This window comes from Podarcis cretensis (assembly GCF_951804945.1).
Source record: "Podarcis cretensis genome assembly, chromosome: 12".
Taxonomy (NCBI): Eukaryota; Metazoa; Chordata; class Lepidosauria; order Squamata; family Lacertidae; genus Podarcis; species Podarcis cretensis.
This window is the reverse complement of record NC_137181.1, coordinates 45,283,656-45,296,835: the sequence shown is the minus strand read 5'-3', so window position 1 is coordinate 45,296,835 and position 13,180 is coordinate 45,283,656. Positions and strand designations below refer to the sequence as shown.

The window sequence follows — 13,180 nt, the reverse complement described above, 5'->3', positions numbered from 1 at the left end:
AGCCATGCGTCGGTGCCATAAGTGAGCACACGCATCATGAACTGGAACGTTGGCACACTGTGCTTGAGCCACCTCCGTGTCACCTGTACCTGCAAAAGAAGCATTTATCACAAACAACCTGTCTTTACATTCAACACTGACTAGGTGCTGTCCATTCTTAGAAATAGAACACTTATTGTTCTCAAAACACACTTTGTAGTTTTCAGCAAGAAGGGCGCTGACAGACAGCAACGCGCAAGACAGTCCTGGAACAACAAAAGCCTGGATCGAATCCTGTAAGAAAGAACAAAACAGTGAGCCAGTCTGCGTGAGTGCGTGTTTAGTCCCATCTGCTAAACACACAGTCTTCCCAGAAGTCACAGAGGTGCAGTTCTCCAGGAATCCTGCAGATGGCACTAAGTGATGCGAAGCTCCACTGTCTATAACAAAAGTCAGCACAGCATCCTGTTGACAACTCTTGACTGCAGCCATAGAGGCTGCCAAATGTTTACATTCAGTGTCTCTGCCAGCTGCCTTCGGCTTGCCTTTCCCACGCTTTGAAGCAGAGCTCTTTATCTGGTTGCTACGGGAGACGGCCTTCGGCTGTTCCTGTGCCTCGACTGGACAGTCTCTCACCAGATGGGAGGGGGAGCCACAGCGATAACAGCGGCGACGCGTAGCAACAGCTCTCACAGCTCCCTCTTCAGCCATTCCTTTGTTCCCAGCACCCCCACCTTTGGGTGCACAGCCTGGGCCTGCACGCTCCCCAGCACTCTGGTTGTAGGCCTCAACATCACACGGCCCCTCGGAGACAAAGCAGCTACTCCCAGCTGTAACTTCAGGAACATGGCCAGCAGCCCCCTCTGGGCTCTCCGCTTCCTCCCTGTTCTCGGCTTTCTTAAGGCCCTGGTCTCTTGCTGAGCTTGCACACAGACTCCTCAGCAACTGCCAAGCGGCCTGAGCCGACTCAACGCCCTCCAAGTGGGGCAACAGCGAAGCATCTACGCTGGCTTTCAACATGCAGAGCTCCCTTTGCATTCTCTGCTGTCTATCCTCCAGCAAAGCAGCCTCAAAGCCTGCTGCGTCATCTTCAGAAGCAAGTGGCATGGGTGGGGCCGGCTCCTTCTGGGCTATGCTCCAGAGCCCTGTGGCCAGAAACCACCCCCTTACTCTTCTTGACCAGACCTCCCAGGACTGGGCTGTGAGCTTTTCAAACGGGACATCATAAAAGTCCTGGAGCTCAGCCATCTCCTCCCCCAGTGCTCCCATGGGGCTTGAAGTACTCACACGTTCCAGCCAGCTTCAAAGGAGAGGCATCCAGCGACTCTTTGCAGCACACAGCTTGCAGCCACTCTCCCTGCTTTCTCCCAGGCAGAGCAGGTCTTTTTCTTCCGGCAGCAAAAACAGCAGCGTCTCACTTTTTACAGCCTTTGTAAGCACACAGCATTCCAAACAGGCTCTCCACCGGACATCAAAGCAGCTTCCTCTAATTGCAATTACCGTCCATAACCTCTTAGATAGTAGATGATTTATCGCTCAGATAAGCCCTGGTGTCCAGCCCACTTCGGCTGCACAGCTCTGCTGGACTTCAAAGGCCACATTCCAAAGGCTCTGAGCAAAAAAAACGCAGAGTTTACGCAGCAAGAGAAAACTGCAAAAACTTCTTCAGAGCTTTCTTCAGTGTGCTAAAATAAAGTCCACTCAGGATATTAGCAGCTAAAAGCAGTTTATTTACAGCAGACTATCCATTATCTATCACAGCGAACAGCATCGTGAAAACACGTCCTCTCTCCTCAAAAGCGAAAGTAGAGAAAAAGAACAAAGGCTGGAGACTCTCGGACATGACGTAGAATCTCCCCCCTCCCAACAGTGGGCAGTGCGTACACTCTGAGCTGTTTTAACCCTGTAAGCTCAGGTTATCCTCACAAAAATACGGTAATTCTAATGTCATTCATTACTTTTCCCGTATTTTACAGTGCAGTATTGATTTTTTATTTGCATTTATGGTGCTACGAACAGGTGTTTGATCCACTTACGGGTCCTTTCTAGTACCCGTACGATTTTCTTCTACATTTTCTGTTCATGGGTATGAGTGCCTGCAGAATTGTAGCAATTGAATAGCAATTTCCGATCTTAGCGGATGTACGGTAACTTTTGCCGGCTTGCCAGATCAAAGGCTTAAATTGGCTCGGAGTTACAATTCTACCAACCACAGCAATTTTCAGCCTGTAACCCAATTTTAAGGGAGTGACTTATATTCAGGTATTGTCCTTTTTCCTCCCTGCCCCCCTTGAATTTTAAAGGTGCAGCTTATTTGTGGCTGCGGCTTATATTCGGGCAATACAGTACGTACCCCAGGCTTTGCAACACACCTTGGCTGTGAGAAAACGCCACATTCCTGGCTTTGATTTTCATATATTTCTTTCAAATACATATTAAACATATTATTACAATATTAGTAAATATGGCATACTCCGACTTACCCGTTAAAAGCACATAGCTCAAACATACTAATGGAACGATAACACAAGTTGTAAATCGCTGCTTCTCATTTTTGGTTCCTGGAAGACATGATAGCCTAGGAATATGTCTTGAGCTTTGGGTCGTAACATGGTTTTGAACATTGGTTCTTGCTCACTGTGTATTACTTCTTACAGTACAGTTGTCTTTGCTCAGTCTCGTCTTAAGAATTGTGGGCCTTTTCTCGCCTCTCCTATCTGATGCCATTCCGATGTTAAAGGGACCCCTGACCATTAGGTCCAGTCGTGACCGACTCTGGGGTTGTGGCGCTCATCTCGCTTTATTGGCCGAGGGAGCCGGCATACAGCTTCTGGGTCATGTGGCCAGCATGACTAAGCCACTTCTGGCAAAACAGAGCAGCACACAGAAATGATGTTTACCTTCCCGCTGGAGCGGTACCTATTTATCTACTTGCACTTTGACATGCTTTCGAACTGCTAGGTGGTCAGGAGCAGGGACTGAGTAACAGGAGCTCACCTCGTCACCGGGATTCAAACCGCTGACCTTCTGATCGGCAAGTCCTAGGCTCTGTGGTTTAACCCACAGCGCCACCCGTGTCCCAGTTCAGATGTTGCTGAGCCACAACTACCATAATTCCTGACTGTTAATGGTGTTGGCTGGGGTTGATGGAAGCTGGAGTTCAACAATATTTGGAGAGAAATACACTGGAGAAGACTGATATAAAGAATATTGGAATAATGGGTTGATCTGCAACTGCTTCCAGGCCAAGACTACTTCGTGGTCTGCCAAAAAGGAAAAAACACACACAAAACATGCTGATTGGAAGTTAGTATACGAGAGATTCTTTATGGCAAGCCTCCCCAAGTTGAGAAATTAATTTCACGCTGAGAAGTATGAATTTTCTCATCTCTTCTCTCCTTGGGAACGTGTGAAAGAAGCCTTTATTTTGAATTCAGGGGAAAAGCCCTCATGTCCTTATTTGCTAGGATAGCAGTGTATACAATTAGACTGTCGTAATCTTAAGCTCACTGGAAACAAGCAGTTTGGAATAAATTATTAGTGTCTTCCCAGGTGGGACCAGTCTCTCTGCTTGCTTATAGGTGGGGAGTGATCATGCTTCTATTCTGCACAGCTTTTAACAGTTTTTAATATGTGAAAGTTTGATTCCGTTCCTCCTGGTTGTAAGATGCTTTCTGCTTCGTTCTTAATATGGGTTTGTTGAATTTTGGTTTTAATGTTTGCATGCAGCCTTTTTTTTTTTTTTTTGCGGGGGTGGGCGGGGCATCCCTGTTAGGATTGAAAGGAAATACTCATGTGATGATGGCGTTCCATCATATGACTATGTGTGCCATTTGCCGTGCTGTTCGTAGTTATTTTCATTCTGCAAATCAGTGTAGCTGCTGGTTGTCGTAAGTGACTGAAGTTGTGGCCTAAGCGAGTACCATGTGATTGAAAAATAAGAGATGTGTGTGAGGACCCTTCTCTTGTAGGAAACCACTTAAGACTGATGACGTCTTCCACAACCATTCATTACATGAATCTGAACAGAAAAGAAAGGGAATGTTGATTCTGACTCCTTATGACTTTGTTACCAACTCTTTAATTGGTTTCCCAAACTTAGATCTCCAGCGGATTTGGGGACTACAGTTCCCATCATCCCTGACCACTGGTCCTGCTAGCTAGGGATGATGGCAGTTGTAGTCTAAAAAGAACTGCAGACCCATGGTTTTTGACCTACAGCATCACCCTGTTTATTTTATTGATGTGACCTGTAGAAAACATGTTGCTCAGAAGTATGGGGTCAAAGAGGGGAACAAACCAATATGTTTAGTAGTATATATAATGGATGCTTGTAGTGAGAGCTTTCCTTGTCTCATATAAGCAATGACGATTACATGGACCTGCTTCAGATTTTCTGCTAGGGAACTTGGAAGCATTTGTTCACATTAAATGCCCAAATCAAGGATGCTGTGACTATGTCCCAGAATACATGTCCAGCTCAAATCTGTAGTTTTTGTGTGTGTGTGTGTGCTGAATGTATTTATCAATTCATATTGTTAGTTCTAGTTAATGGTAACTGATGGTGGATACAGTATAAGGGTCTCTTGGTTTGACTACTCAAGACTTGAGTCTTGTTTGCAGGTTTCTCCAGAAGGCAGGCATCTGTTTGGACACCATGAGGATGATGAGCTAGATGGGTCTTTGGTGAGATCCAGCAGGCTCCTATTGGGTTTTAAAATATTGTTTTAGGGGAGCCTTGTTAGATGTACTGCCAGGCTACCTGCAGTTTGTATCACTTTGCCATATTAGGCACCTCATATGCAAGTCAGGTAGCACCTGACGTTTTGGCTGAATCTAAGCAAATCGGTCATTCTCATGGTGGGACTTTCCATTGCATGTAGGCTTCTTATTCAAAGCTGGCAGGAAGTCAGATAGATAGGCTATTTTATCAAATTTTCAGGAGAGCGACTTTAGAAGTTAGGCAGTTTTCTCTTTGGGGGGTGGAATATAACACAACAATTTTTATTTTTATTTTTAAGCTTGCAGCTATGTTGAGCATGGAGACCAGAGTGGATTGCTTGAATGGCTTCACCAGCCATGTCTGGTTTTCGTTTTAAATTTTGTAGCCTTTTAAAACCAAATCACCCCAAGAAAAGGAGGATTTTTTACAAAAGGGCAGTTGCAAAAAGAAAAGAAAAAAAAGCATCTTATTCTTGGTGGAGTGCGTTCCTGTTATATCCTTCTTGGTGTTTCTCCTCCCCTTCAAGGAAAATAAAAATAAATAACACTTACTATAAACTATGTTGTTTCTTTTCAGTACCAGGTAAACAGTGACCATCCTTCTGGAAAGAATATTGTCAAATTCTCAGTGCTGAAAAGTATTTCTCTCCATCCCCACCTTCCATTTCTGCCCCCATCCATAGGTATTCTTTATCTGCTGGAACATGGGGAGGAATATGTGTTCACGCTGCCTTGTGCATATGCTCGTTCCATTCTTACCGTTCCTTGGGTGGAGCTGGGAGGTAAAGTGAACATTTTCTGTGCCAAGAGTGGCTATTCGGCTACAGTCACATTCCACACTAAGCCTTTCTATGGGGGAAAAGTACACAGGTACTGAAACTGCTCTTTCACTTACTTTTATTCTTCTTTTTTAAAGATTGCTTTGTTAAAAAAAATAAAATACTAAGACAAGCAATATTAACTGCCAAACTGCTTACTGTTTATAATGCTGCAGTTGCTAGTATACTACTTTAGAAATGTGCTTTGCAAGCAATGTCCTGTATGCTTTCATAAGAAGAACAACAACACGTGCTCGTATTCGAGGCTGTTCCATTTCCTGCAGCTTAGAGAACTGAAGGAGACTCCCAGGCACTCAGTGGCTGAAACTTTACAGGGTCTTGAATCCATATCACCATCAGGACTGGAAGATACCTGGTTTTCAACATCGCGATCTATCACTAGCTAAACATCGTGATATACCGATATATCACAGTGTCTGAAATAAAGATGTGAAACTGTGTAGAGGTGAACAGCAGGGCTGGGTGATATCTGTTTTTTCCAGCATCGTGATATAATCAAGTAAATATCGCAACATATCGCTATATCACAATGTTTGAAATAAGGGGGGAGAGCGTTGGCTGGCTGCGCAGTTTTTCCTGCATCGTGATTTTTGCATAGTGCATGCGCACACACATACATCATGATTTACAATATATTACCAGGTTGAAAATTGTGAGACTGGTATCACGGTACAGACTTCAAATTGGTTTTGGGCGATATATTGTATATATTGCCCAACCCTAACCACCATATTCTAGCTCTGGGTGCTGTGTGAAATGTGAAGCACCAACCACAGGGAAGTAATTAAGATGAAAAGAAAGGACACTGTGCAAGAACAGGATAGTTCTTTGGTGTGCCCCCTCTTTTTAAAAAATAATAATATCCAGACTAAGATAGGAGCCGCAAAATTGGCAATACATCTGCATAGAGCAATGGTCCCTGGTATTTTGTTTGTAATGGAGACATCAAGTTTATGAGAATGTGGTCAATACATAATGAATGTAGCATCTTGAGTGCTCTCCAGCTCAGAAATGTCTCTGAATTGTTCTTGTTGCTGTTTTTCTAAAAAACAAAATGATTATTCTTGGCCTCCTTTTCTGAGTTTGAGTCCAGTGGAAATATTTGCTATGCATGCAAGTGATTTCCTTTCACCTGTGTCTTAATCTCCATATTTTATCGTTTTGATGTAGGGTTACAGCTGAGGTGAAGCATAACCCCACCAACACCATAGTGTGTAAAGCACAAGGGGAGTGGAACGGCACGCTGGAGTTTACGTACAGCAACGGAGAAACCAAAATAATCGACACCACCAAGCTACCCATCATCCGCAAGAAGATCAGACCGATAGCAAAACAAGGTCCATTTGAATCAAGGTGAGTACGCTTTTGCAAAACTATCATGACTAGTTGCGCTTAAGAGAAGCAGGAAAAGAAAGGATATATTGAAGCGCTTGTCCCTGTTTGTACAGCAGTGTGGAAAGAGCAACATAACTATTTTGCTTCCCTAAGGATGTTTCCAAGTTTTCGGTTTTTTTCCAATGACTTGTATGCTGAATCAGCATGCTGACATTCTGCCTGCATGGGGATTCTTCCACCCACTGTGCTATTTGCTGCTGCGCAAAGGCTCTTGGAAGCTGCTTTCCCGTAGATGTTATTTTTGTTTGTTGAATGTTTATCCCTCTAATACTGAGGGCCCAGAACAAGCAAGAAGAAAAGTCACGTAGTACATTGATATCATTGGGAGAAGGGCTGTAGTTTAGGGACGAGCCATCACAGCTCATTGGCAGAGCATCTGTCTTCTATGCCATGGTCCCAAATTCAAGTCCCGGGATCTTCAGGTAGGGTTGGAAGAAACTCCCTGTCTGAAATTCTTGAGAGTTGCTGCCAAGTCAGTGCAGACAAAACAAGAGTTATAGGTAAGCTCAGTGACATTCACACACTCCACCCATGAAAATTTCGCAGAGATTTTGTTCCCAAATGTTGCCACGCTGCACTAATTTTCAGATGCAATTCATTTTCTCACTAACTGATGGAGAATGCTGGGTAGCCCAGAGAAAAGGGGGGATCGTCACAGCAGTAATCTGGATTGTTGGGCTTAGGTGAACTTCTCTCAGAAGAGGATTCTAGAGTTGAAGCTCACCTACAGGTGGTATACAGTCGTTCCTTGGAAGTCGAACAGAATCCGTTCCAGAAGTCTGTTTGACTTAAAATGTTTGGAAACCAAAGCGCAACTTCCGATTGGCTGCAGGAAGCTCCTGCAGCCAATCGGAAGCCGCAGAAGCCCTGTTGGACGTTCGGCTTCCAAAAAAAGTTTGAAAACTGGAATACTCGCTTCCGGTTATCGTTCGGGAGCCAAAAGGTTGGGCAACTAAGCTGTTCAGTATCCAAGGTACGACTGTACTTAACACCACGGAAGCTGGTGCTGATACGCCCAGGAACCTAACCAAAATGTTGTAGAGATTGCGCCTTCTCAGGCACATTCCTCCACATGCCCCCAAATCCAACCCTTCTGGACAGCAGTCCTACAAGAGATACGCAAACAAGATTAACAAAATATGCAAGAGATTAGCTAAACAGGTATTAGAACTAACCCCAGAACTGGCCCTACTGAACATCTTTCCAAGATCATAATGACCATTTACATTATACAGAGTTTATAACCCACCTACTCTCAGCGGCCAGAAGCCTCGTAGCCAGACACTGGCGAGACCTGACAGGAGTGAACATGGGCCACTGGTACCAAATTGTATGGGAAACTAGAAAAGCTAACCAACAAACAGACACGGGGACAAATAAAAGAGGACGCCTTCCCCCCAAGTATGGCTCCCCTTTATCACATGCACGGCCTAAGAAGACAACGACAAGAACCCACTGTCAGCATATGAATCAATCTGGCTTTCTTGACCCAACAAGCCCCTCCCCCCACAAATGTAAACAAACCCAAACTGCAACTAACTGCAGATAACCGACCACACCCCAGGCCCCCAGGCCCTCTCATGACCAAGGAAATGTAACAGGTGAATAGAAAGAGAACCTATTCGGTTGACACTGACACAAAACCCCACACGTACACTATAAAAAAGAATATAGGTTTCACCACCACCCCTCCTCTTCCCTGACTCAACACTAATGTCTCATAACAAATTTAACTGATCTGTAAGAAAGACTGTACCACCCGAAAAAGAGACAAGGCATGTACTTTTGTAAACCAAGAAAATCTTTAATAAAAATTATTAAAGTAAAAACAAGAAGAAGAGGAGGAGGAGTTTGGATTTGATACCCTGCTTTATCACTACCCGAAGGAGTCTCAGAGCGGCTAACATTCTCCTTTCCCTTCCTCCCCCACAACAAGCACTCTGTGAGGTGAGTGGGGCTGAGAGACTTCAAAGAAGTGGGACTAGCCCAGGGTCACCCAGCAGCTGCATGTGGAGGAGCGGAGACCAGATTACGAGACTACCGCTCTTAACCACTACACCACACTGGCTCTCTAGAGTCTTCACACTGGCAACAGGGTTTTCAGGACCCTCTGGAGAACCGCAGATGACTCCCCGGTCAGTGTGGACCCACGGTGCAGGGCAGGCGCGGTTCCCTCGGAGAAGCGGTGAGCAGCCCCCTTCTCCCATCCCGCGCCACTGGCCTTCGGGTCTCTGCCGGGAGAGGGGTGGCGAGGTGGGTGAGCAGCTGGCGGCGGGCTGCAATCCCGGCTCCAGGACCTGACTAAACCCTCGAGCGGCCCCTGTGCTCCCGTGGCCGCGGCAGCGTTTCCCAGGGACTCGCTGTGTGAAAATTCTAGAGTTGCATGCTATTCCCTCCTGCTAGGCTTCGCTTGTTTTCCACCTGTTGGCTAGGAGGTTCCTTTCCATTCCAAAAAGCAGACTGGCAATTTTCTTCATTCTCTCCAATTCCCTTTATGTCCTGCTCTGATCTGCTCGACAGGCATCTTTGGCAACACGTTACGAACGCCCTGAGAGAAGGCAACATCAGCGCAGCAACAGACCACAAACAGCTTCTTGAGGAGAGGCAGCGAGTAGAGGAGCGGCAGCGAGCAATTAGCAATACGGTCTGGAAACCAAAATATTTCATCAAAGAGGTAACGAGACTGGCAGGCAGCTATTTATTTTTCCTTTTACCATGGCAACGCATTAAACAACTGTGTTCAGACATCATGCTCAACTAGGGTTAGCAAGATGTGAATGAACGTTGCATCCTCCTGTGTGCTCATGCGTCTCCTTCCCCTCCTCTCTTGTCCTCTCCTCAAGTAGGACTTCATGCCTTTTGTTGACCACAGATTGCTGTGTTGCCTGTACCTGGAACTGTGATTATCATTAACTTTGCCTAGTTTAAGCAAACCCACTTCAGAAACCATGGTTTGAAACCATGGCTTGCTGGACCTAACCATGGTTAACATTAAGCGCGTATGATATTTACTAAAATAGGGAGTAACTGCTTCTGAATTCCATCAAATCTCTGGCCCCGTGTGGAAGGAGAGAAGGAGAGCATTCAAGCCCTGGAGGCAGTTAGCTTCCTTCACTAAAGGAAGATACCTTTCACTAAATGAAGATATCCTTCAGCGTGATATCTGAACACTGCCAGCATTGTTAGGATCACGATGACCTTTGATTTTTAAGATTTGTCTTAGCCATAGAACATGCCTTGTTGGAAAGTGCTCTGATGTTGACTCACGCAATATAGATAAAGATGGATTAAAGACAAATGCTCCATTTAGCAACACTGGAGCAAATTTTGACAAACTATTTTTGGACGCCATTTAAAGTTACTTTCAGGCTATTCTGCTTAATCTTAGTAACCATTAATTCTTATTAAATGCAGGAAGCCGGGAGATGAATAGAATGGGCGAGATGTGGAACCTATTAGATGCCTTTTACCACAATAAATATTTTATTCAGTTATTTATAGGGAGACTTTTATGGAGTTCTGCAAAACTCTATGAAATGTCACGAGCCACTACAAGCTTAAAGCAATAAGCTCAGCGCCAAATGTGTGCATCTTTCTGTCTCTTTTTCCTTTTCCTTTCATTGATTTCCCCCTCAGTTTGATATTTTTATGTGGTTTGTGGAAGAGCTAATATCTAGAAACAGGATTACTGCTGTCCCTCAATAAGAAGACGGTTTTATTGCAAGCCATTTTTCTGGAAGCCAAACAGATTGTCTATTATCTTTTTGTTCAGACAGAACGTTTAGGGCGGGGGTAGGAATCTGTGCCCCTGCAGATGTTTTTGAACTCCAATCCCCAGCCAGCCTGCTCAGGGATGTAGGGAGTTTTTTAACCCAACACCTGAAGGTCTACTTTCCTCCATCCCTGGTTTAAAGTAAGGTTAATAAATGAGTAGCTTTGGCCACGAGGTGCAATTAGCCTTGCAGACAGAAAACAAGAGGAGCCGAGATAACATTCTCTGGTGAATATATTCCCTGTTAGAGACACCCCAGTAGGAAAATTGCCCTGCCACTGAGATAAAACAAGGCAGACTGCTGTATTAAGCAGCAGTTACAAGTTTGTAAGTGCACCTTATCCACAGGGGAATCTTTCTTTAAATCTTTCTCTGTTGTAGATCCAGCTTCACAGAGGCAAGCTCACTTAGTCTGAGAAGTGGCTTGCTTCCTCAGGAGTGGAGCTTATTTGCAGAGAGGCTATCAAAGGAAATGTTTTCTGTGTGGATGGCGCTCTTATTGCCAGATTGATTGTGACTTTGGGATCACGACTCAGTACATGCAAGCTTTGCAGAAGCTATGCTGGACTTTGCAGAGTATTTAACTTTTTGAAAATTTGTTGTACGGCACTAAAGTGAGACTGACTTGCAATTTCTGTGATTCTTTACAGGGTGAAGGGTGGATATACTTTGATCCCCTCTGGAAGACTCATTGATAATCAACTCACCTGGACTCAGAAGGAGCCCATTTTCTAAGGCATTAAAAGATGCACTTTTTAAATTTCAGGTGTGATCTTAGTCTTGCTATAAAAGCTGCATACTGTGAATTATGCAGCTCAAAACAGCTAAAAGCTCAAGTTTATTGAAGAGCCATTTCCTGTTCATATTAGATATATGCACTTACAGTGTATTGATATATAGACGTCTATTATAGAACCCCCCCCCCCAAAAAAAATACACGGACGATGATTAAAACACAGTTCTTTTGCACTCAAGTCACAACATCCATCACACTGCTTGCAGGATCAGCCTTCGTATTGGTAATTGACACTTTAAGTATTATTATTAGCTGAGATTTTCAATTTTTCACATTGCCAAAAAAATAAAAAAATAAAAAATAAAAAGGGTTTTGCACTTAAGGCCACTTGACACTGACAGCAGTTTCATGGTCAAGCCTGTGGCTTAAACAACCTGCTTTGTCTGACACAAGAAAATTTCCTTTGTGCATCCATACAATAGAATGTTTCTGTCTTGGTGATTCACTCTCAAGCACCCATTTCTTGGCATCTTGTAGGAAGACAGGAATACCTAAGCAGCCTTGTTCATCTGTTGCCCTCATCTTTTCAACTGTATGCTATGCGTGCCCATTGTCATTCATTTGAAGACCCAGATTCCTTTTGGTGAGTCACCTGCCAGCTGATGCAGCAGAGACGTCTGTTATACCATGCTTTATAGAGCAGGTTTCCTCCACCTCGGCCCTCCAGATGTTTTTGGCCTACAACTCCCATGATCCCTAGCTAGCAGGACCAGTGGTCAGGGAGGATGGGAATAGTAGTCTCAAAACATCTGGAGGGCCGAGGTTGAAGAAGCCTGCTTTAGAGACTATTAATTGTTCTTTCAAGTTGTAAGCAGATTTGCCTCGTTTCTGTATACCATTCTTTTGCGATACTAATTGCTTTGATACTCTTCCATATAGGGGGAGCGTATGTGTAGCCTCTGAAGAAAATATCAGCTCTACAATAGAGATTTAATTTAGATGCTGAGACTATACTACTTGGCATAAGTTAAGGGCTTTAGAAAGGGGGGTGGGGGGTGGGAAGAATCCTGCACCATAGTTTTTGTAGTGTAAGAGAGATGCCCTAAAGTGCTAAGTGACGCCAGAGGTTGTCAGAGTACTATCTTGTCTACTATTAAGATTTTTGGCTTTTTTGTAGGAAATTTATGGTCCAAACTGGTTGTTCAGAATACTGTTTATCAGCTGCTGAGAAGGTAGAACAGGGGAGTAAAACCCAGCCCACCCCCAGCCCCTAATTTCTCATTTCCTGGTTGATGGCATTTGGAATAACCCAAGAAGCACTGGGCAGTAGAATTGTCTGCACATCAGCCCTTTGGACACAGGTTACAGATGCTTGACTAAGCATAGCCATGTTGAGGTGATGGGGGTGCATATGTATCCCTCTGAATGGTTCAATAGGTAATTGCTCTGTTAGAGCCAGCAGCCATTCTCTCTCCCTTTTTTGTACATACATTTGAACCATTCATAGATGCGATCGGGATGCATGAAGAAAACCTGATGGGAAGGAATTGCAAAATCCATTTCAGAGTAGGAAAAGGGTTGCGTGAGTTTACCGTGAGATCATTAGAGGAAGGAATTCTAGTTGTGCTTCAGTTGTAGCTGCACAATTGCTCGTATATCCTAATGGTTAAATAGGCTTGATTTAAAATAATGGATCAGTGTAGAAGGTTCTCTGCATAGTCCATGAAATCATTTTTA

At 44.3% G+C, this 13,180-nt stretch overlaps 1 protein-coding gene across 4 annotated transcripts in view; it reads left to right on the top strand.

Annotated features, from left to right (window-relative positions):
* OSBPL10 (oxysterol binding protein like 10) overlaps nt 1-11,467 on the top strand; it is a 78,997-nt gene extending 67,530 nt beyond the window's left edge. For 3 of the 4 annotated variants that reach the window (XM_079947268.1, XM_079947267.1, XM_079947266.1), the window contains 4 exons: nt 5,385-5,571; nt 6,711-6,893; nt 9,456-9,609; nt 11,358-11,467. In XM_079947268.1, the coding sequence (XP_079803394.1) occupies nt 5,385-5,571; nt 6,711-6,893; nt 9,456-9,609; nt 11,358-11,402 (569 nt within the window). In that variant the 3' untranslated portion in view covers nt 11,403-11,467. Of the gene's footprint in view, nt 1-5,384; nt 5,572-6,710; nt 6,894-9,455; nt 9,610-11,357 lie in introns of those variants that run through there. The other variant, XM_079947269.1, reaches the window with a different exon arrangement.
* The last annotated feature ends 1,713 nt before the right edge of the window (nt 11,468-13,180 follow it).